The sequence below is a fragment of the Colobus angolensis genome, unplaced genomic scaffold, assembly GCF_000951035.1.
Source record: "Colobus angolensis palliatus isolate OR3802 unplaced genomic scaffold, Cang.pa_1.0 Scaffold37, whole genome shotgun sequence".
Classification (NCBI taxonomy): domain Eukaryota; kingdom Metazoa; phylum Chordata; class Mammalia; order Primates; family Cercopithecidae; genus Colobus; species Colobus angolensis.
In genome coordinates, this window is record NW_012117043.1 from 6,983,044 (window position 1) to 6,998,565 (window position 15,522).

General features: G+C 46.0%; 1 protein-coding gene across 1 annotated transcript in view; it reads right to left on the reverse strand.

The window, feature by feature from the left end:
* Window positions 1–11,617: 11,617 nt before the first annotated feature.
* Window positions 11,618–15,522, reverse strand: part of SCPEP1 (serine carboxypeptidase 1) — a 28,426-nt gene continuing 24,521 nt past the window's right edge. The window contains exon 12 of the mRNA XM_011953729.1: window positions 11,618–11,710. Within this exon, the coding sequence (XP_011809119.1) occupies window positions 11,648–11,710 (63 nt within the window). The 3' untranslated portion in view covers window positions 11,618–11,647. The remainder of the gene's footprint in view (window positions 11,711–15,522) is intronic.

A 15,522-nucleotide genomic window follows, 5' to 3' on the forward strand; every position in this document is an offset into this window, starting at 1 on the left:
AAAAAAAAAAAAAAAAAAAAAATGAGGAGTTTATATTGGGGAGAGAGACCCTGGGGTCGTTTGTTGGTTAACTCTGCCACATATCACCTTGTGATGTTTATGGTACCGGAGGGTGTAGGTAAAGTTTGTTTATGCTTCCCACGACCTCCCCCTGTGGGGTCCGGATGGTTTGTAATTGGGGTTCGCTTTATAGCAGCAAGTCCTGATACGTAAAGTCTGCTGGGTTCACTGCAGTGCCTCGAGAAGGGCTTAGAAATGTAAAGAGGCTTGGGGCAGCATGGAGAGGAGTTGCAGAGTAGGGAGGGGCGGGCAGCACCAAGAAGCTTTTTAGGGTAGTTTGTCTCTGACAGGCATCATGGCGGGATTGGAGCGGGAGCTAACAGCAGGGAGAAGCCTGGCAGAGGGGCAGGCACTTTTGAGCTTAAAAGGGCAGGGAGGCCTTCCTGAGCCCCCAGGAGTGGGGACTTGTGGTGCCTCTTCTGAATGGGCCCATGGACCAATCGGCATACACTTCCTCCCCTCTGAGATCCATAAAAGTCCCGGGCTCAGCCAGAGCAGGGCAGAGGATGGAGAGATGATGGGATGACCAGTTGCAGAGAGGAGCTACCCACTCTGCTGAGAGCTGGAGATGACAGGATGATCAGCTGCAGAGAGGAGCTACCCTCTCTGCTGAGAGCACAGACTTCAGGACGACCAGTTGCAGAGCGGAGCTTCCCTCTTGAAGGCCTCCTCTGTGCTAAGAGCTGAACACCTGAAGAGATGACCTGTCTACAGAGGAGCTACCCACTGCATGTCTCCTCTGAGCTGTTGTAACACTCAGTAAAGCTCCTCTTCATCTTGTTCACCTTCCACTTGTCTCTGTACCTCATTCTTCCTGGACTCAGGACAAGAACTCAGTCAAAGGGGCCACCAGCCACAGAGGTTTCCAGCCAGAAAAGTGACACCCCGAAGATCCCATAACACTATCTCAGAATCACAGGCCAAAGCCTCTTAAATTTCTTAATTTTATAGTTAGTTAACGGTTTGTGTTCTGAACTTTCCTCAGTGTTTAGAAAACCAATACGGACCATCACACCCAGACCTCCCTGGTGCCTTCCTGAAAGCTATCTGGGTGTTTCTGGCACCCTTTCTCAGGCAGTCTCCCCAAACCAGCAGGACTACACATTCGGACAGACTCTCAAAGAGAGAGAGAAAGATTTTCTTAGGACTTAAACCCAAATCAACTTAGGCCAGGGGATGGGTGTAACTCATCCCACTGCCTGCTGGGTTGACCAGACCCAGATGGTCCAACCCTTTTAATTCGTCCTGTGTGGATGTTTATTCAAGTGACCCAGACCAGTAAATCAGGAAAATCACGTCAACCCATCCCTTATGGATGTCTAATAAGGTGACCCAAACCAGTAGGGATTAGAAGAGGAGGGGCAAAGCACCCCAAGTGACAGAAAAACTAGAAAAGGGATAGGAGAGAAAGACAGAGAAAAGGGAGAAAAGTGTTGCCTTGTGGGGTGGGCAAGGAGTTCCAAGGGGGTGGAGACTGATCTACTGTGGTGACATTGAATCAAAAGTTCAGGTAGCTGCTGTCAGCCACTAAGGCATATTGTCCAGCAGTCCCATCAGCCCTCAAGTCTCCCCACTAGCGGGAGAAAAATCTCCCCATGTCCTCTGATCCCAGATGAGCCCTCAAAGAACATCTTACCAACCATGGGTTCTTGGGTTCTCAAAGCAATAGAAATTGACCTGAGCCTGAAAAAGGTTTCCCAGACAAGGTCTCCTTGGAGCTTCTGTCCTGAGGTAAGGGAGGCATAGAGAGCCAGTAGGACTTTTGTTGTTGTTGTTGTTGTTGTTGTTGTTATGCAAAGCATGAGGATTGACAGCAGGGTAGGATATGCAGGCAGGGCTGAGCAAAGCCCTTGAGGGGTGGGGTATGCAAGGCAGCATATCTATTCACGATGACTATCTTGAGTAATGGGCCACTTGGTGGTCTGGCCTGCAGCAACAAGGCTGCAAATCAGTTGTTCAGCATCCCTTTCCTAGGTGGGACACTCCTCAACCTTCTTTATCTCCTAAGACGCATGCTGGGATTCTCTTTTTGTTTTTTGTTTTTTGTTTTTTGAGACAGAGTCTTGCACTGTTGCCCAGGCTGGAGTGCAGAGGCGAGATCTCGGCTCACTGCAAGCTCTGCCCCCTGGGTTCATGCCATTCTTCTGCCTTCGCCTCCTGAGTAGCTGGGACTACAGGCACCCACCACCACGTCCGGCTAATTTTTCGTACTTTTAGTAGAGACGGGGTTTCACCGTGTTAGCCAGCATGGTCTCGATCTCCTGACCTCGTGATCCACCCGCCTTGGCCTCTCAAAATGCTGGGATTACAGGCATGAGCCACTGCGTCCGGCCCCATGCTGGAATTCTTTAAGTGAAAGAGGAGTGAGGTATGGTCTGGGTTTTGGGATCAGTAGGGATGCATGAAAGAATGCTCTAGAGCAGGTGAGCTGAAGCCAAGCCCCATTTCTACTCTGTCTCAAGAAGACTGAGGATTACAAAGTACAGGTAGAGTGCTTAGAGAGTGAGCAAAAGGGGGTTCTACCTTAGTCTGGGGGATCAGGGAGGGCTTCTTGAGAGATTTGTATTTATTCTGGGAGCTGAAGAGAAATCAGAAAGTAGCTAGGTGGAAGGGGCAGGAGGTTTCCAGAAAGCTGGGCACGTGGAACATTCAGTGTTGAGGGTTGAGGACCTGGGAGAGAAAAGATTTCTTCCCCTTTTCTTGCTTCTAAAGAAGAGGCAAAAGTGATAAGATGTCACTTCTGAGATTTCATTATAAAAGATCGTGACCTTTACCTTGCACATTTGCCCATGCTCTCTCTCTGGCTCTCTCACTCTTTCTCTCTCTGTGTCTGTCTGATGAAGCCAGCTGCCATATTGTGAACTGCCCATGGAAGGGTCCACATGACAAGTAATTAAGGGAGTCCTGCAGCCCAATAGCCTATGAGGAACTGAATCGTGCCAATAACCTCATGGCTGAACTTGGAAGCATATTCTACCCTAGTTGGGCCTTGAGATGACTGCAACCCTGGTCAACCCTTGATTGCAGCCTTGTGGAGATCCTAAAGTAGAGGACCCAGCTAAGCCACAGCCAGACTCCTGACATACAGAAACTGTCAGATAATAAATGTTGTTTTAAGTCACCAAGTTTCTGGGTAGTTATTTTATTTATTTTAACTTTTAAAAAATTAATAGGGACAGGGCCTCGCTACATTAACCAGGCTTGTTTTGAACTCCTGGCTTCAAGCAACCCTTCTACCTTGGCTTCCCAAAGTACTAGAATTACAGGTATGAGCCCGCAGGCCTGGCTTTCTGTGTAATTTTTTACACAGTAATAGATAACCAATATATTTATCAAATAAGGAGTCCCTGGATTTCTCACGGACTTTGCATCTTACTAAAGTTTTGGGTTCATCCTGAAGCTGGGAACACAACAAATTCTGAGCACTCATGTCATTAGGAAGGAAACACTCCCTAAGTCTTAAGGGACACAGGAAATAAGTTCCCAATAATTATTACCCAAGAGCTGGGCATTCACCGCTCTTAGGCCTCTGAAGAGCTGTGAGGACCATATAGCTCCACCACATCCAGACTTCCTGAATAAGAATTAAGTGGACAATCTGAAAAATAACCAGATGATCAATTAGATGATTCTATAACTGCCCTCATTCAAACACACATACACATAAAAAAGCAAACACATAAACATGGGGAAAAAAACACCTGCAACTAAAATGGAGGAAATTAACACAAAGTACAAAAGATAAATGAGGGACATTCCTTGGAAGCTTTGCACTAGGAAACTACAGATACTTTTCTCCCTCTCAAGGAAATTAAAGCAAACCAGGAGCCTATGAAATAAGAAATGTAAATGAGATGAAAAGATAAGGTGAAACAGCAGCTGGCATAACTAGGGAAAATAAGTTAGGGAGAAAGATAATTATAGAAGTTAAGAATCTTTTAGAAACTCATAGTCTGGCCGGGCGCAGGGGCTCACACCTGTAATCCCAGCCTCCACGGGCAGACCACGAGGTCAAGAGATCAAGACCATCCTGGCCAACATGGTGAAACCCTGTCTCTACTAAAACCACAAAAATCAGCCGGGTGTGGTGGTGGGCGCCTGTAGCCTAGCTACTCAGGAGGCTGAGGCAGGAGAATTGTTTGAACCCGGGAGGCGGAGGTTGTAGTGAGCTGGGATCGTGCCACTGTACTCCAGCCTTGGTGACAGAGGGAGACTCCATCTCAAAAAAAAAAAAAAAAGGAAATTCAAAGTCTAGAGTGACATTACCGAAAAGGAAGTAATGATGTTGATGGGAGTCTAGAGAAAAAGTATCTAGAATGAAAGCTAAAGGACAACAAAGTGGGAAAAAGATCTTAAAACAATATTCAAATAAATACTGGAAAGCATTGCTGAACTGAAGATCAGAGCCTGGGGATCCAAAAGCTCACGACACATCAGGCAAAATTAATTAAAAACTAAACATCAATGTAACCATCAGAAGTTCCCGATTTACACAATTTAACAAAAAAATTGACAGCATCCACTTATTAAACTGGTTGGCCAGCTGCGGTGGCTCACATCAGTAATCGCCGCACTTCGGGAGGTCAAGGAGGGCGGATAGCTTGAGTCCAGGAGTTTGAGATCAGCCTGGGTAACATGGTAAAACCCAGTCTCTACAAAAAATACAAAAAAATTTGCTGGGCTTGGCAGCAGACCCCTGCAGTCTCAGCTACTTGAGAGGCTGAGGTGGGAGAATCTCCCGAGACCTGGAGGTTGGGGCGGCAGTGAGCCAATATCATGCCACTGCACTCTGGCCTGGGCAACCAGAGTGAGACCCTGTCTCAAAATAAATAATAAAAACATAAACAAAATAAACTCATTATTTACAAAGGGGGAAAGAGGCGAATTGGTTTCAAATTTCTCAGCAACATTAGATGGTAACACTAAGAATGATGTGACTGAGAGTTCTGTATCTGATCAATTGATGCTCACAAGTATAGGCAACAGAAAGACATCAAATATGCAGATTCCAATTGTGGAGAATTTTGAAGCCATTAAAATAATAAAGTTTTGTATCAATCAGGATTCATTCAGCAACTGAGCACAATAGTTCCTGCCTGTAATCCTAGTACTGTGGGAGGCTGAGGTGGAAGGATTGCTTGAGGCCAGGAGTTTGAGACTAGCTGGGCCAACATAGCCAGACCCTGTCTCTACAAAAATAAAACTTAAAGAAGAATTAGCTGGTGGCCGGGCGCAGTGGCTCACACCTGTAATCCCAACACTTTGGGAGGCTGAGACAGGTGGATCATAGGCTGGGAGTTGGAGACCAGCCTGGCCAACATGGTGAAACCCCATCTCTACTAAAAATATAAAAATTAGCTGGGCATCACAGCACATGTCTGTAATCCCAGCTACTTGGGAGGCCGAGGCAGGAGAATCACTTGAATCTAGGAGGCAGAGGTAGCAGTGAACTGAGATCATGCCACTGCACTCCAGCCTGGGTGACAGAGTGAGACTCTGTCTCTAAATAAATAAATAAATAAATTAGCTGGGAGTGGTAGCACACACCTATAGTCCCAACTACTTGGGAGGCTGAGGCAGGAGGATGGCTTTAGCCCAGGAGTTTAAGGCGGCTGTGATTGCACCACCGCACTAAAGTCAGATAATCCATGGAACTGGAGTGACGAAGCAAGACTGTATCTCAAAAATAAAAAAGAATTCAATTAGAGAAGCAGAACAATGTGTGTGTGTTTGCACGTGCACAGCTGTGTGTATTGGGGAAGGTGTACCAGGGATTTGACTTAAGCAGTGTGGAGCTGGTTAAGAAGTCTTCATAAGGCTTTTGTCTCCAACTCTGATGCTGGAGATTGAAGTACACAGGGCGACAGTCAGGAAGGAGCAAGGAATGTAAAGTGGAGAAGGACAAGAACAATGTGAATCCCACAAGCAAGAGATGGAGTCCATGGTACAGAAACACATGTCAGTTATTGGGTCCCTCTTCACAATGCTAAGCACACTCACCTGGCCCAGGAAGCAGACATGCTCTAGGAGGATCCAAGGGAAGCGGGAGCAGCTGAGCTCAGCTGAGCTGAGCCAGCAGAAAAACGACAACATGCGTGAGTGAAAAATGGTTGCTGCTTCCCTTCACCCTCCACATTTTCCCAAGAATTTCTCTTGCAGGCCACCCTAATCAGAAACATACAAGAAAGGTAATTCTGAAAAACTTAACTCAGTGGAGGCGAGTTGAAACATTACAAAAACACTACAGTCCACCCCTTGTCAACCTGGCACCCACAACACTGCCTTAAACCATACTTAATCTCCAAATGAAGTCAATAACAAAGTCATACTCTGCTTACCATGACACAATTGTCCCTCTTACACTCAGAAATACACATCTTTTTCCCCAGAAGAGCATCAGAGTCCATTTTTCATCTTTGGATGATGTTCATTCTTTTACTAGCTGTTTCACATTCCTTTCTTGACATCTTGTAATATAAATATTTACATGTAAAGTTAGGTACAAGCATTTTGGGAGGCCAAGGCGGGAGAATTGCTTGAAGCCGGGCGTTGAAGATCAGCCTGGGTAACACAGCAACACCTTGTCTCACAAAAAAAAAAACAACAAAACAAAACAAAACAAAAAAAAAACCCCAGGCACAACGATGTGCACCTGTGGTCACAGCTACCCGGGAGGATCATTTGAGCCCAGGAGATGGAGGCTGTGGTGAGGCGTGATTGCACCACTGCACTGCAGCCTCGGTGACAGAGCAAGACCCTGTCTTAAAAAAGAAACATAAAAAAGGCTAAATACTATTAGCACATCAGAGATGAAAAAGGAATGAGAGATAAAACCAAAAATATTTGGTTCACCAGATGTGGTGGTGGCTTACGCTTGTAATCCCAGCATTTTGGGAGGCAGAGGCAGGCAGATCACTTGAGCCCAGGAGTTTCAGACTAGCCTGGGCAACGTGGTAAAACTTCATCTCTACAAAAAATACAAAAATTAGCTGGGCATGCTGGTGCATGCCTGCAGTCCCAGTTACTGGGGGTGCTGAGACAGGAGGATCACTTGAGCCCTGGGAGGTTGGGGGGGTCAAGGCCACAGTGAGCTGTGATTGTGCTGCTGTACTTCAGCCTGGGTGACAGAGCATAACCCTGTCTCAAAAAAAAAATTTTTTTTGTTAATATTTATTAAAATAGATTCACATCAACAGAAGAAAGAAATACTCAAAATTATTACAGTCCTCGTTCCTACAGTGGGTCACAAGGTCAGAATACTTATGACTGCCCTCATCTATGATTTATTCCATGTATCTTTTGGCCTCGGCAAGCACTTCAGTTGGTGATGGGCTTTTTGCCTGATGGAATGACTTAAATCTTCTTTTGTGAAGGGTCTGGGCCATTAGCGGTCTTAATTGGGTTGTTGTAGCTCTCCATTGACCTCAATCAGAGAATATGGCAGTACTAGGGGGTGCCCCAAAGGATCTCCTGCATTCTTCCTCCTTACGTCCATTGTGTAGGAGTAACCCCATTTCCTCTTGATAGTCAGGATCAATCACTGCAGACAGCACTTTGCATGTTGATGCAGTGCCCAAAGAGGCCAGATGGTGGCTTCAAGCTCCAGTTCCATGGATTATCTGCTGTGTCTCCTAGAGAAAACATTTCTCCTGTTGTAACTAAGACATCTGGACCAGTAAAACCTAAAGTTGCAGGGATGGGAAGCAAAAATGTTACCACTGGATCACTAGGGTTAACAGTGAGAGGAGTCGCTTTCACTTTTATCCCTTGATTACGGGACTCATGAATCTTGGGTATGGGAGAAACAAGGCTGTTGATTTAGAGCATATACCACATACTGGAGGGCAGTGCCCCAGCCCTGCAATCTATCCCCACCTAGCTGGCACTGTAGCTGAATTTTCAGCCATTCAACCATCTGTCAAGGCAGTTACTTTAAGAGGATGGGAAACATGGTGAGACCAGTCAATTCCACATGTATAAATTCACTGCTGCCTTTCATTTGCTGTGAATACCATGGTCATGGATAAGGCACTCCGTAGGTCCACAGACGCTAGTTTTGGCAGAAGCATTGTGGGAAAGGAAGGCACAGCTATGTCTGGAGCAAGTGTTCACTCCATTGAAAACACAGTGCTGCCTGCCTCATAATAAAAGTGGTCCAATGTAATCAGCCTAACACCAGGTAGCTGGCTGATCTCTTCAGCAGTGATGCCGTATTAGGGGCTCAGTGTTGTTTCTTCTGCTGGCAGATGGGGCACTCAGCAGTGGCTGTGACCAGGTCACCCTTAGTGAGTGGAAGTCCATGTTGCCAACCCCATGCCTAGCCTCCATCCCCACCACCATGGCCACTTTGTTCATGAGTCTACAGGAGGGGCTGAAGGAGGCTAATAGCCACAGAATGGGTCAACTACCCACCTGATTATTAAAATCTTCCCTTGCCCTAGTTGAGTATTCAGATGGAAAACAATGATCTTCATACTCAGCCATTCAGAGATCTAGTCTCGTAACACTTCCTCAGAGCTTCTTGTCATCAATTTTCTAATCAAGTTTTTTTTCATTTTGAGACAAGGTCTCACCCTCTCACTCAGGCTGGAGTATCAATGTGGCTCGCTGTAGTCTCAACCAACCTCCTGGGCTCAAGTGATTCTCCTACCTCGGCCTCTTATGTAGCTGAAACCACAGGGGTGCACCAACATGCTGAGTTAATGTTTTTATTTTCTGTAGATACAGGGTCTTACCATCTTGCTCAAGCTGGTCTTGAACTCCTGGACTCAAGGGATTCTCCCACCTCAGCCTCCCAAAGTGCTGGTATTATGGGCATGAACCACTAATCAAGTTTCTTCCAAGTCCCTGAATACCCAGCTAAACCAGCAAACTTACTCTTCTGTTTATTTCCCCTTCCAGGGACAATGAAGAGCTGAGTGCACTGTTCTAAGTTAGATCTGTACACTGGGAGGACTTCCCTTCACACCATCTTTCAGGGCTGTCCTGGAGTGCGGCCATGGTGCTATAGCTATGCACGTTCAGGTGATGCATGCATTCTGTGGAGCACTGCCTGTAAATCAAGCCTGAGAGTTGCCTTCCCTTGTCAACTGACCACAGGGATTACCTAGGAAGGTAGGGGGGTGGGTTGAGGGAGAATGTTATACAGCAGGAATAAGAGCCCTGGGCAAGTCTAGGAATTTACTATATAGGGTCTTAGGGCAAGACACGATTAACCTGCCCAGACAGCCATGGAAAGCTGCTTCTAATGGCCAAAAAGGTTTGAGGTCCCCTAGCTTCATTGAATTCTGCCCAGGTGACTCATCTCAATGTTTAGAATTACATTTCTTCCCAACCAATGCACTAACTTTTAACAGAAGAGACTCTGTGAGGTTGGGAATTCAACTGGTTTTATAATTCACTGCTTTGTTGGATGGTTCACCAAGACTCACAGGGCTCAGTAGCAGGTTATACTAATAGCTAACTTTTTGGAACAAAAGATGCACATCACAAGCAGCAGGTAAAAAGGATACACATTGGTGATATCCAGGAGTATCCAGCACAGGCTTCTAAAGTTCTTCCTTTCCACGGGCACACTGGAGTTCTTGCTAACCGTGAACCACAGGGACATGTGTAGTCTCAGCCCCAGGAGACTGTTTTTAGTCTCAGGGTCTGAAGGGGCTGGTCACGTAGACATAACCTGCTGTTAATTCTTTTCTCACAGTCTGCAGCAATAAGCTTTGGTTTTTGTTTTCTAATTTTATTTATTTATTTATTTATTTACTTTTGAGATGGAGTCTTGCTCTGTCGCCCAGGCTGGAGTGCAGTGGCGCAATCTTGGTTCATTGCAAGCACTGCCTCCCAAGTTCACGCCATTCTCCTGCCTCAGTCTCCCAAGTAGCTGGGACTACTGGTGCGCACCACCACACCCGGCTAAATTTTTTTTTTTTTTTGTATTTTTAGTAGAGACGGGGTTTCACCGCGTTAGCCAGGATAGTCTTGATCTCCTGACCTTGTGATCTGCTCGCCTCGGCCTCCCAAAGTGCTGGGATTACAGGTGTGAGCCCCGGATGTTATTTTAAATTTCAGCCCTTGGCCAGGCTTGGTGACTCAAGCCTGTAATCCCAGCACTTTGGGACCCCAAGGCAGGTGGATTGCTAGAGGCTGGAAGTTCGAGACCAGCCTGGGTAACATAGTGAGACCCCAACTCTACAAAAAAATTTTTTAAATTAGCTGGGCACGGTGGTGCACACCTATGGTACTAGCTACTCAGGAGACTGGGGCAGGAGGATCACCTGAGCCATTATTGTGCCACTGCACTCTAGCCTGGGTCACAGAGTGAGACCCTGTCTCAAATGAATAAATAAATAAATACATACATACATAAATAAATTATCAGCCCTGTAACTACAAGAGGTGGTATTTCTTTCACACAGTCCTAGAAGCTATTAGATCTCCTATGCAGATTTTTTTTTTTTTTTTTTTGAGATGGGGGTCTCTCTGTCACCCAGGCTGGAATGAGTGGCTTGATCATGGTTCACTGCAACCTTAACCTCCCTGGCTCAAGTGATCCTCCTGCCTCAGCCTCCCGAGTAGTTGAGACTACAGGTGTGTGCCACCATGCTCGGCTAATGTTTTCATTTTTTTGTAGAAATGGGGTCTCCCTATGTTGCCCAGGCTGTTCATGAACTCCTGGGCTCAAGTGATCCTCCTGCCTCGACCTCCAAAAGTGCTGGGTTTATAGGTGTGAGCCATGGCGTCGAACCTCCTTATGTAGATCTTGAGCTATGAATAAAAAGTTAAAAGTCCTGAGCTAATTATTTTGATTTTAAGGAAATGTGGCAATCCTTGGACTAAATACACTTTTATGAATTTATTCTAAGAAAATAAGGAGGTACAAAAAATCTAACTATCAGGGTGAATCAACAGAGCACTGTGTATAATAGCAACAAACTAGAAATTATTATACTCGTCGGAAGCAATTGGGAATTTTGTAAATAAACTAGCGTATAACCAGAAAGTAGAATGCTCCACAGCCATTAAAAATGTTATAGAAGAACATTTATTGACATGAAAAGGTGTTTTGGATATACTGATATGTCAAACAAATAGTGAAACATACAGTAATGATTCATTTTGGTAAAAAATATATATGTATATATAGCAAAAAAAAAAAAAAATCTGCAAGGACATATGCTAAATTGGTAACAGTGCTCACCCCGGGAAGGGGGTATACAGGTGTTGATTTATTCTTTGTGTACCTGTATTTCCCAGTTTTTCTATAAATCACATCATTTGCTTCTGTCATAAGAAAAAGTAATAATCTATTATCATCCTTCATTTTGATTAAAACAAATCCATTTTTTAAAAAAATCTTAGGTTTTTTAAGCAGCAGAAATAATTTCCAAATTGCCTCCAGAGACAATGATTTTCATCCTTGGCGGCAGCTGGTCAGAACCTTCTTGATCACTCAGTTAGATACAGGGAAGAATGGCGCTTCCTAAAGCTTCAGCTTCCTAAAGCTTCAGCTTCCTACAGCTTCAGCGGCCTCAGCTCAGCTCTGTGCCCCAAGGCTAAACAAACCAGCTCATCTCCAGCCTCCTTCATCCTACTGTTGCTGAGTTACCAGTCTCATCATCTTCAGAGCCATGTCCCCTTGGTCAGAAGGAACCTAGAAAAAAACAACACCCGAGTTAGTGCTCCTGGTGCTATTCCTGGGACTGGGGTCAGAGGCAACATCCTGAAACCTTGCTCCCAAAAGGGAGCCAGCTCTGTGACAGGAACCTGTGCAGACACCTGGGCACATCCCTGAGAGAGGGTCCTTCCTGAAAATGACTCGTGCACTGGATGAAAGCTCTTCTGGGCCCTGACTGGGCTGGGTGGCAGGGACCTGGAGAAGTCAGCATTTAAGGCAAGAACCTTCTACTCCATATGGGGCTGATCTGTTGATTTCTTGGTAAGGGTCATGCTCATGATACTGAGACCTAGTCTGTTCAAGGAAGAAGGAAGATTCTAAACATTTTAAAGGAGTCTGTCTAGAAGGGATCCCGGATTGAGAATAGATAAATGGCTGAGAAGGAAGCTCACAGGAGAGAGCCGCAAATAATAAAAACAAACAGGGCCCTTTGGATGGGACCCGATTTTCGCATTGTTATTCACTTTCTTTTGTTTTCCCCCAGATTTTTAGGATAAATCCCTTAAATTTTCCTTCCCACACAGCATCAAAAGGGGGAAGGACAGAGGCCTCAGTTTCTCCCCTACACAAATATGGTCTCCCTGTTCTGTAATTCCCTGGCCCCATGATTCTCTATGGCACACCCATCCTTGACTCTTCTGCCAAGAGTCCCCAGGAAGCACAGGCACGGTAGGGCATCCTAAAATGTCATTTAATTAATGAAAGGGGAAGTGGTTTGGGGACGACTTAACGACAGTCTCCAAGGGCTATTTTAAGCCTGTCCCCAACTGATCCGTTGTTCTATATGTGACAAACCAAGAGGAAACGGGCCTGAACTCTAGTACATGAGAGTGTGGTTGGCTTGTTCCATGCCCTCCTACCAGCCTCGGCAGGGACTTCTCTCTAGTGCAGGTTGAGCATCCCTCACTGGAAAATCCAAAAGGCTCCACAATTCCAGCCTTCTTGAGTCCCACCATGAGGCCACAAGTGGAATATTTCACACCTGCCCCATGGGGGGCTGCATTCAAAATGCAGGCACACAACACACACTTTATTTCTGCATCCCCAAGGGGGTTACAGTACAGTAACCTTTTAGTCAAAACACAGCATTGTAGGCAGAGACTGAAAGCTGCTGTTGTTTGCTGTTGCTGTTGTCTAGCAGCTGACACAGGTATTCTGGTGATGTTACTCTACTGTGCTGCTCAGTGACTCTGAACACACAATTTTTCCACTGTATTAGTGGTATGTTGTATTTCTTACTGTGAAGTACTTATGTGTGACTATGTGCAAGAAAAAATTGCTTATTGGCAGCATATAAATTTGGAGTCAGAAATTATATGATGCCCAACAGCCACAGATCGGTTGAAGAGCCATGGGTGGCTGAAATAGCCACCCTTTGCTCTCTAATAACTCAATGCACACAAACGTTGCTTCACGCACAAAAATATTTAAAACATTGTACAAAAGTACCTCCAGTCTATGTGTACAAGGTGTATATGAAATATAAATGAATTCCATTGCCTAGACTGGGGTCCGATCCCCAAGATATCTCATTATGGATATGCAAATATTCCAAAATCCAAAAAATTAAAAATCTGAAACATTTCTGTTTCCAAACATAAGGGGTACTCAATCTGTAACACTGCTTTGCTCTAAGACTTCCTAATTTTTTTTAAGTCAATATTGAAGGTACTCAGATCCTGAGAGCCATAAATAATGCCCTCTCCCTCTGTGCCCTGCTGCCTTGTTTGTTCTCCCTTTAGATTAAGTCTATTTGTTTGTTTATTTGTTTATTTATTTACTTTTTGAGACAGAGTCTCGCTCTGTCACCCAAGCTGGAGGGCAATGGCACAATCTTGGCTCACTGCAACCTCCGCCTTCCAGGTTCAAGCGATTCTCCTGCCTCAGCCTCCTGAGTAGCTGGGATTACAGGTGCCCACCACCATGCCCAGCTAATTCTTGTATTTTTAGTAAAGATAAGGTTTCTCCATGTTAGCCAGGCTGGTCTCGAACTCCTGACCTCAGGTGATCCACCTGTCTTCACCTCCCAAAATGCTGGGATTACAGGTGTGAGCCACCACACCCAGCCTAGATTAAGTGTCTTTTAAGAGTGGGCTGCTTTCTCTGGCTTCTTAAAGGAAGCTGCTGTCTCTTCTCCTCACTACTCATTCATTTTCTCCAGTCTTTACATTCTGGCTTCTGAGCTTGCCACCTCACCAAAATATCTCACCAACGCAGGTGCCAAGGATATCGGTGTAAGCACATCATCACTCATGTTCCAATCCTTCCCCTGAGTTCTCCCTTGGCACTACGGGCCCCTCCCTGCTTTGGGGATGCCACGCATCCCTGGTCTCCCTTCTCACTTATCTGGCTGCTCCTTTCTCAGTCTCATTTGTAGGCTCTTCTTCCGCCTTCTGTTCCATAGGCAATACAAACTCAGCTTGTGCAAATTGCCTCCATCCCAAACCACGATGCTGGAGCAGAAACCTGCAAGCCACCCTTCAGTATTTTTCCACCCCAAATGATTACCAAGTCCTGCCAATTTTCCCTTCTTTACACTTTACCAAATCCATCCACTTTCCTCCTTTCTGGATTTACCTGACAGCCTCATTGACTGGTCCTTGGCCCCAGGCTTGCCCCATGCCCTCTACTGCTAGAATGGTATTTCTTGGACAAATCTCTTAATTTCACTCCCTTGCTTAAAACCCCTGCTTGGTGCCCTGTCTGAACTCCTTAGTGTGGTATGAAAACTCTTCCTCTGCAGTCACCTCCCTCCAGTGTCCATTCCAAGGCCTCGCCGTCTGAGGCTCCTCTGGACCTTGTATTCACTGCTCTCCATGCTCCCCACCTCCTCCTCTTTCTTTAAATCACTCCTACGCATCACATGGGGGCACAATCTTCCAGATCTGCAAGCCTGGGCAGGGCACCCTTCCCTGGGCCAAGCCCCCTCTTAGCATTGCTCACCCCATGCTATTGACAGTCTCCTTGCCTGTATGTCTCTAGACCACAAGCTCCTTGAGGATGGGGACTGGGCACCACTCACCCTTGTGCTCGCAGTGCCTAGTGCTAATAGCGGAATTTTGTTAGGAAACTCAAAACACTCCCAAGCCCTAAGTATTTCTTTCTTAATTTTTCTTCTGCCTTTTTTTTTTTTTTTTTTTTTTTGAGACTGGGTCTCGCTAAGTTAGGCTGGAGGGGGGGGGCATGATCTTGGCTCACTATAGCTTCTAATTTTCAGGCTCAATCAATCCTCCCACCTCACTCAGCCTCCTGAGCAGCTGAGACCATGGGCATGCGCCACCGCGCCCGGCTAATTTTTGTTCTTTTTTGAGACAGAGTCTCGCTCTGTTGCCCAGGCTGGAGTGCAGTGGTGCCATCTTGGCTCACCACAACCTCCGCCTCCTGGGTTCAAGCGATTCTCGTGCTTCAGCCTCCCAAGTAGCTGGGATTACAGGTGTGTGCTACCACACCTGGTAAATTTTTGTAGAGACAGGGTTTCGCCATGTTGCCAAGGCTGGTCTTGAACTCTTGAGCTCAAGCGATCCACCTGTCTCAGCCTCCCAAAGTGCTGGGATTACAGGCATGAGCCTCCGTGGTCTAATTTTCCTATTTTTTGTAGAGACAAGTTTCTCCATGTGGCCCAGGCTGGTCTCAAACTCCTGGGCTCCAGCAATCCACCCACCTTGGTCCCCCAAAGTGCTGAGATTACAGGCGTGAGCCACCACACGTGGCCCTCGGACCCTCGTACTTCTTACAAGACCCGCCTGGGCAGCAGACAGAGATATAGAACTGCCTGTGGCTTCCCTCTC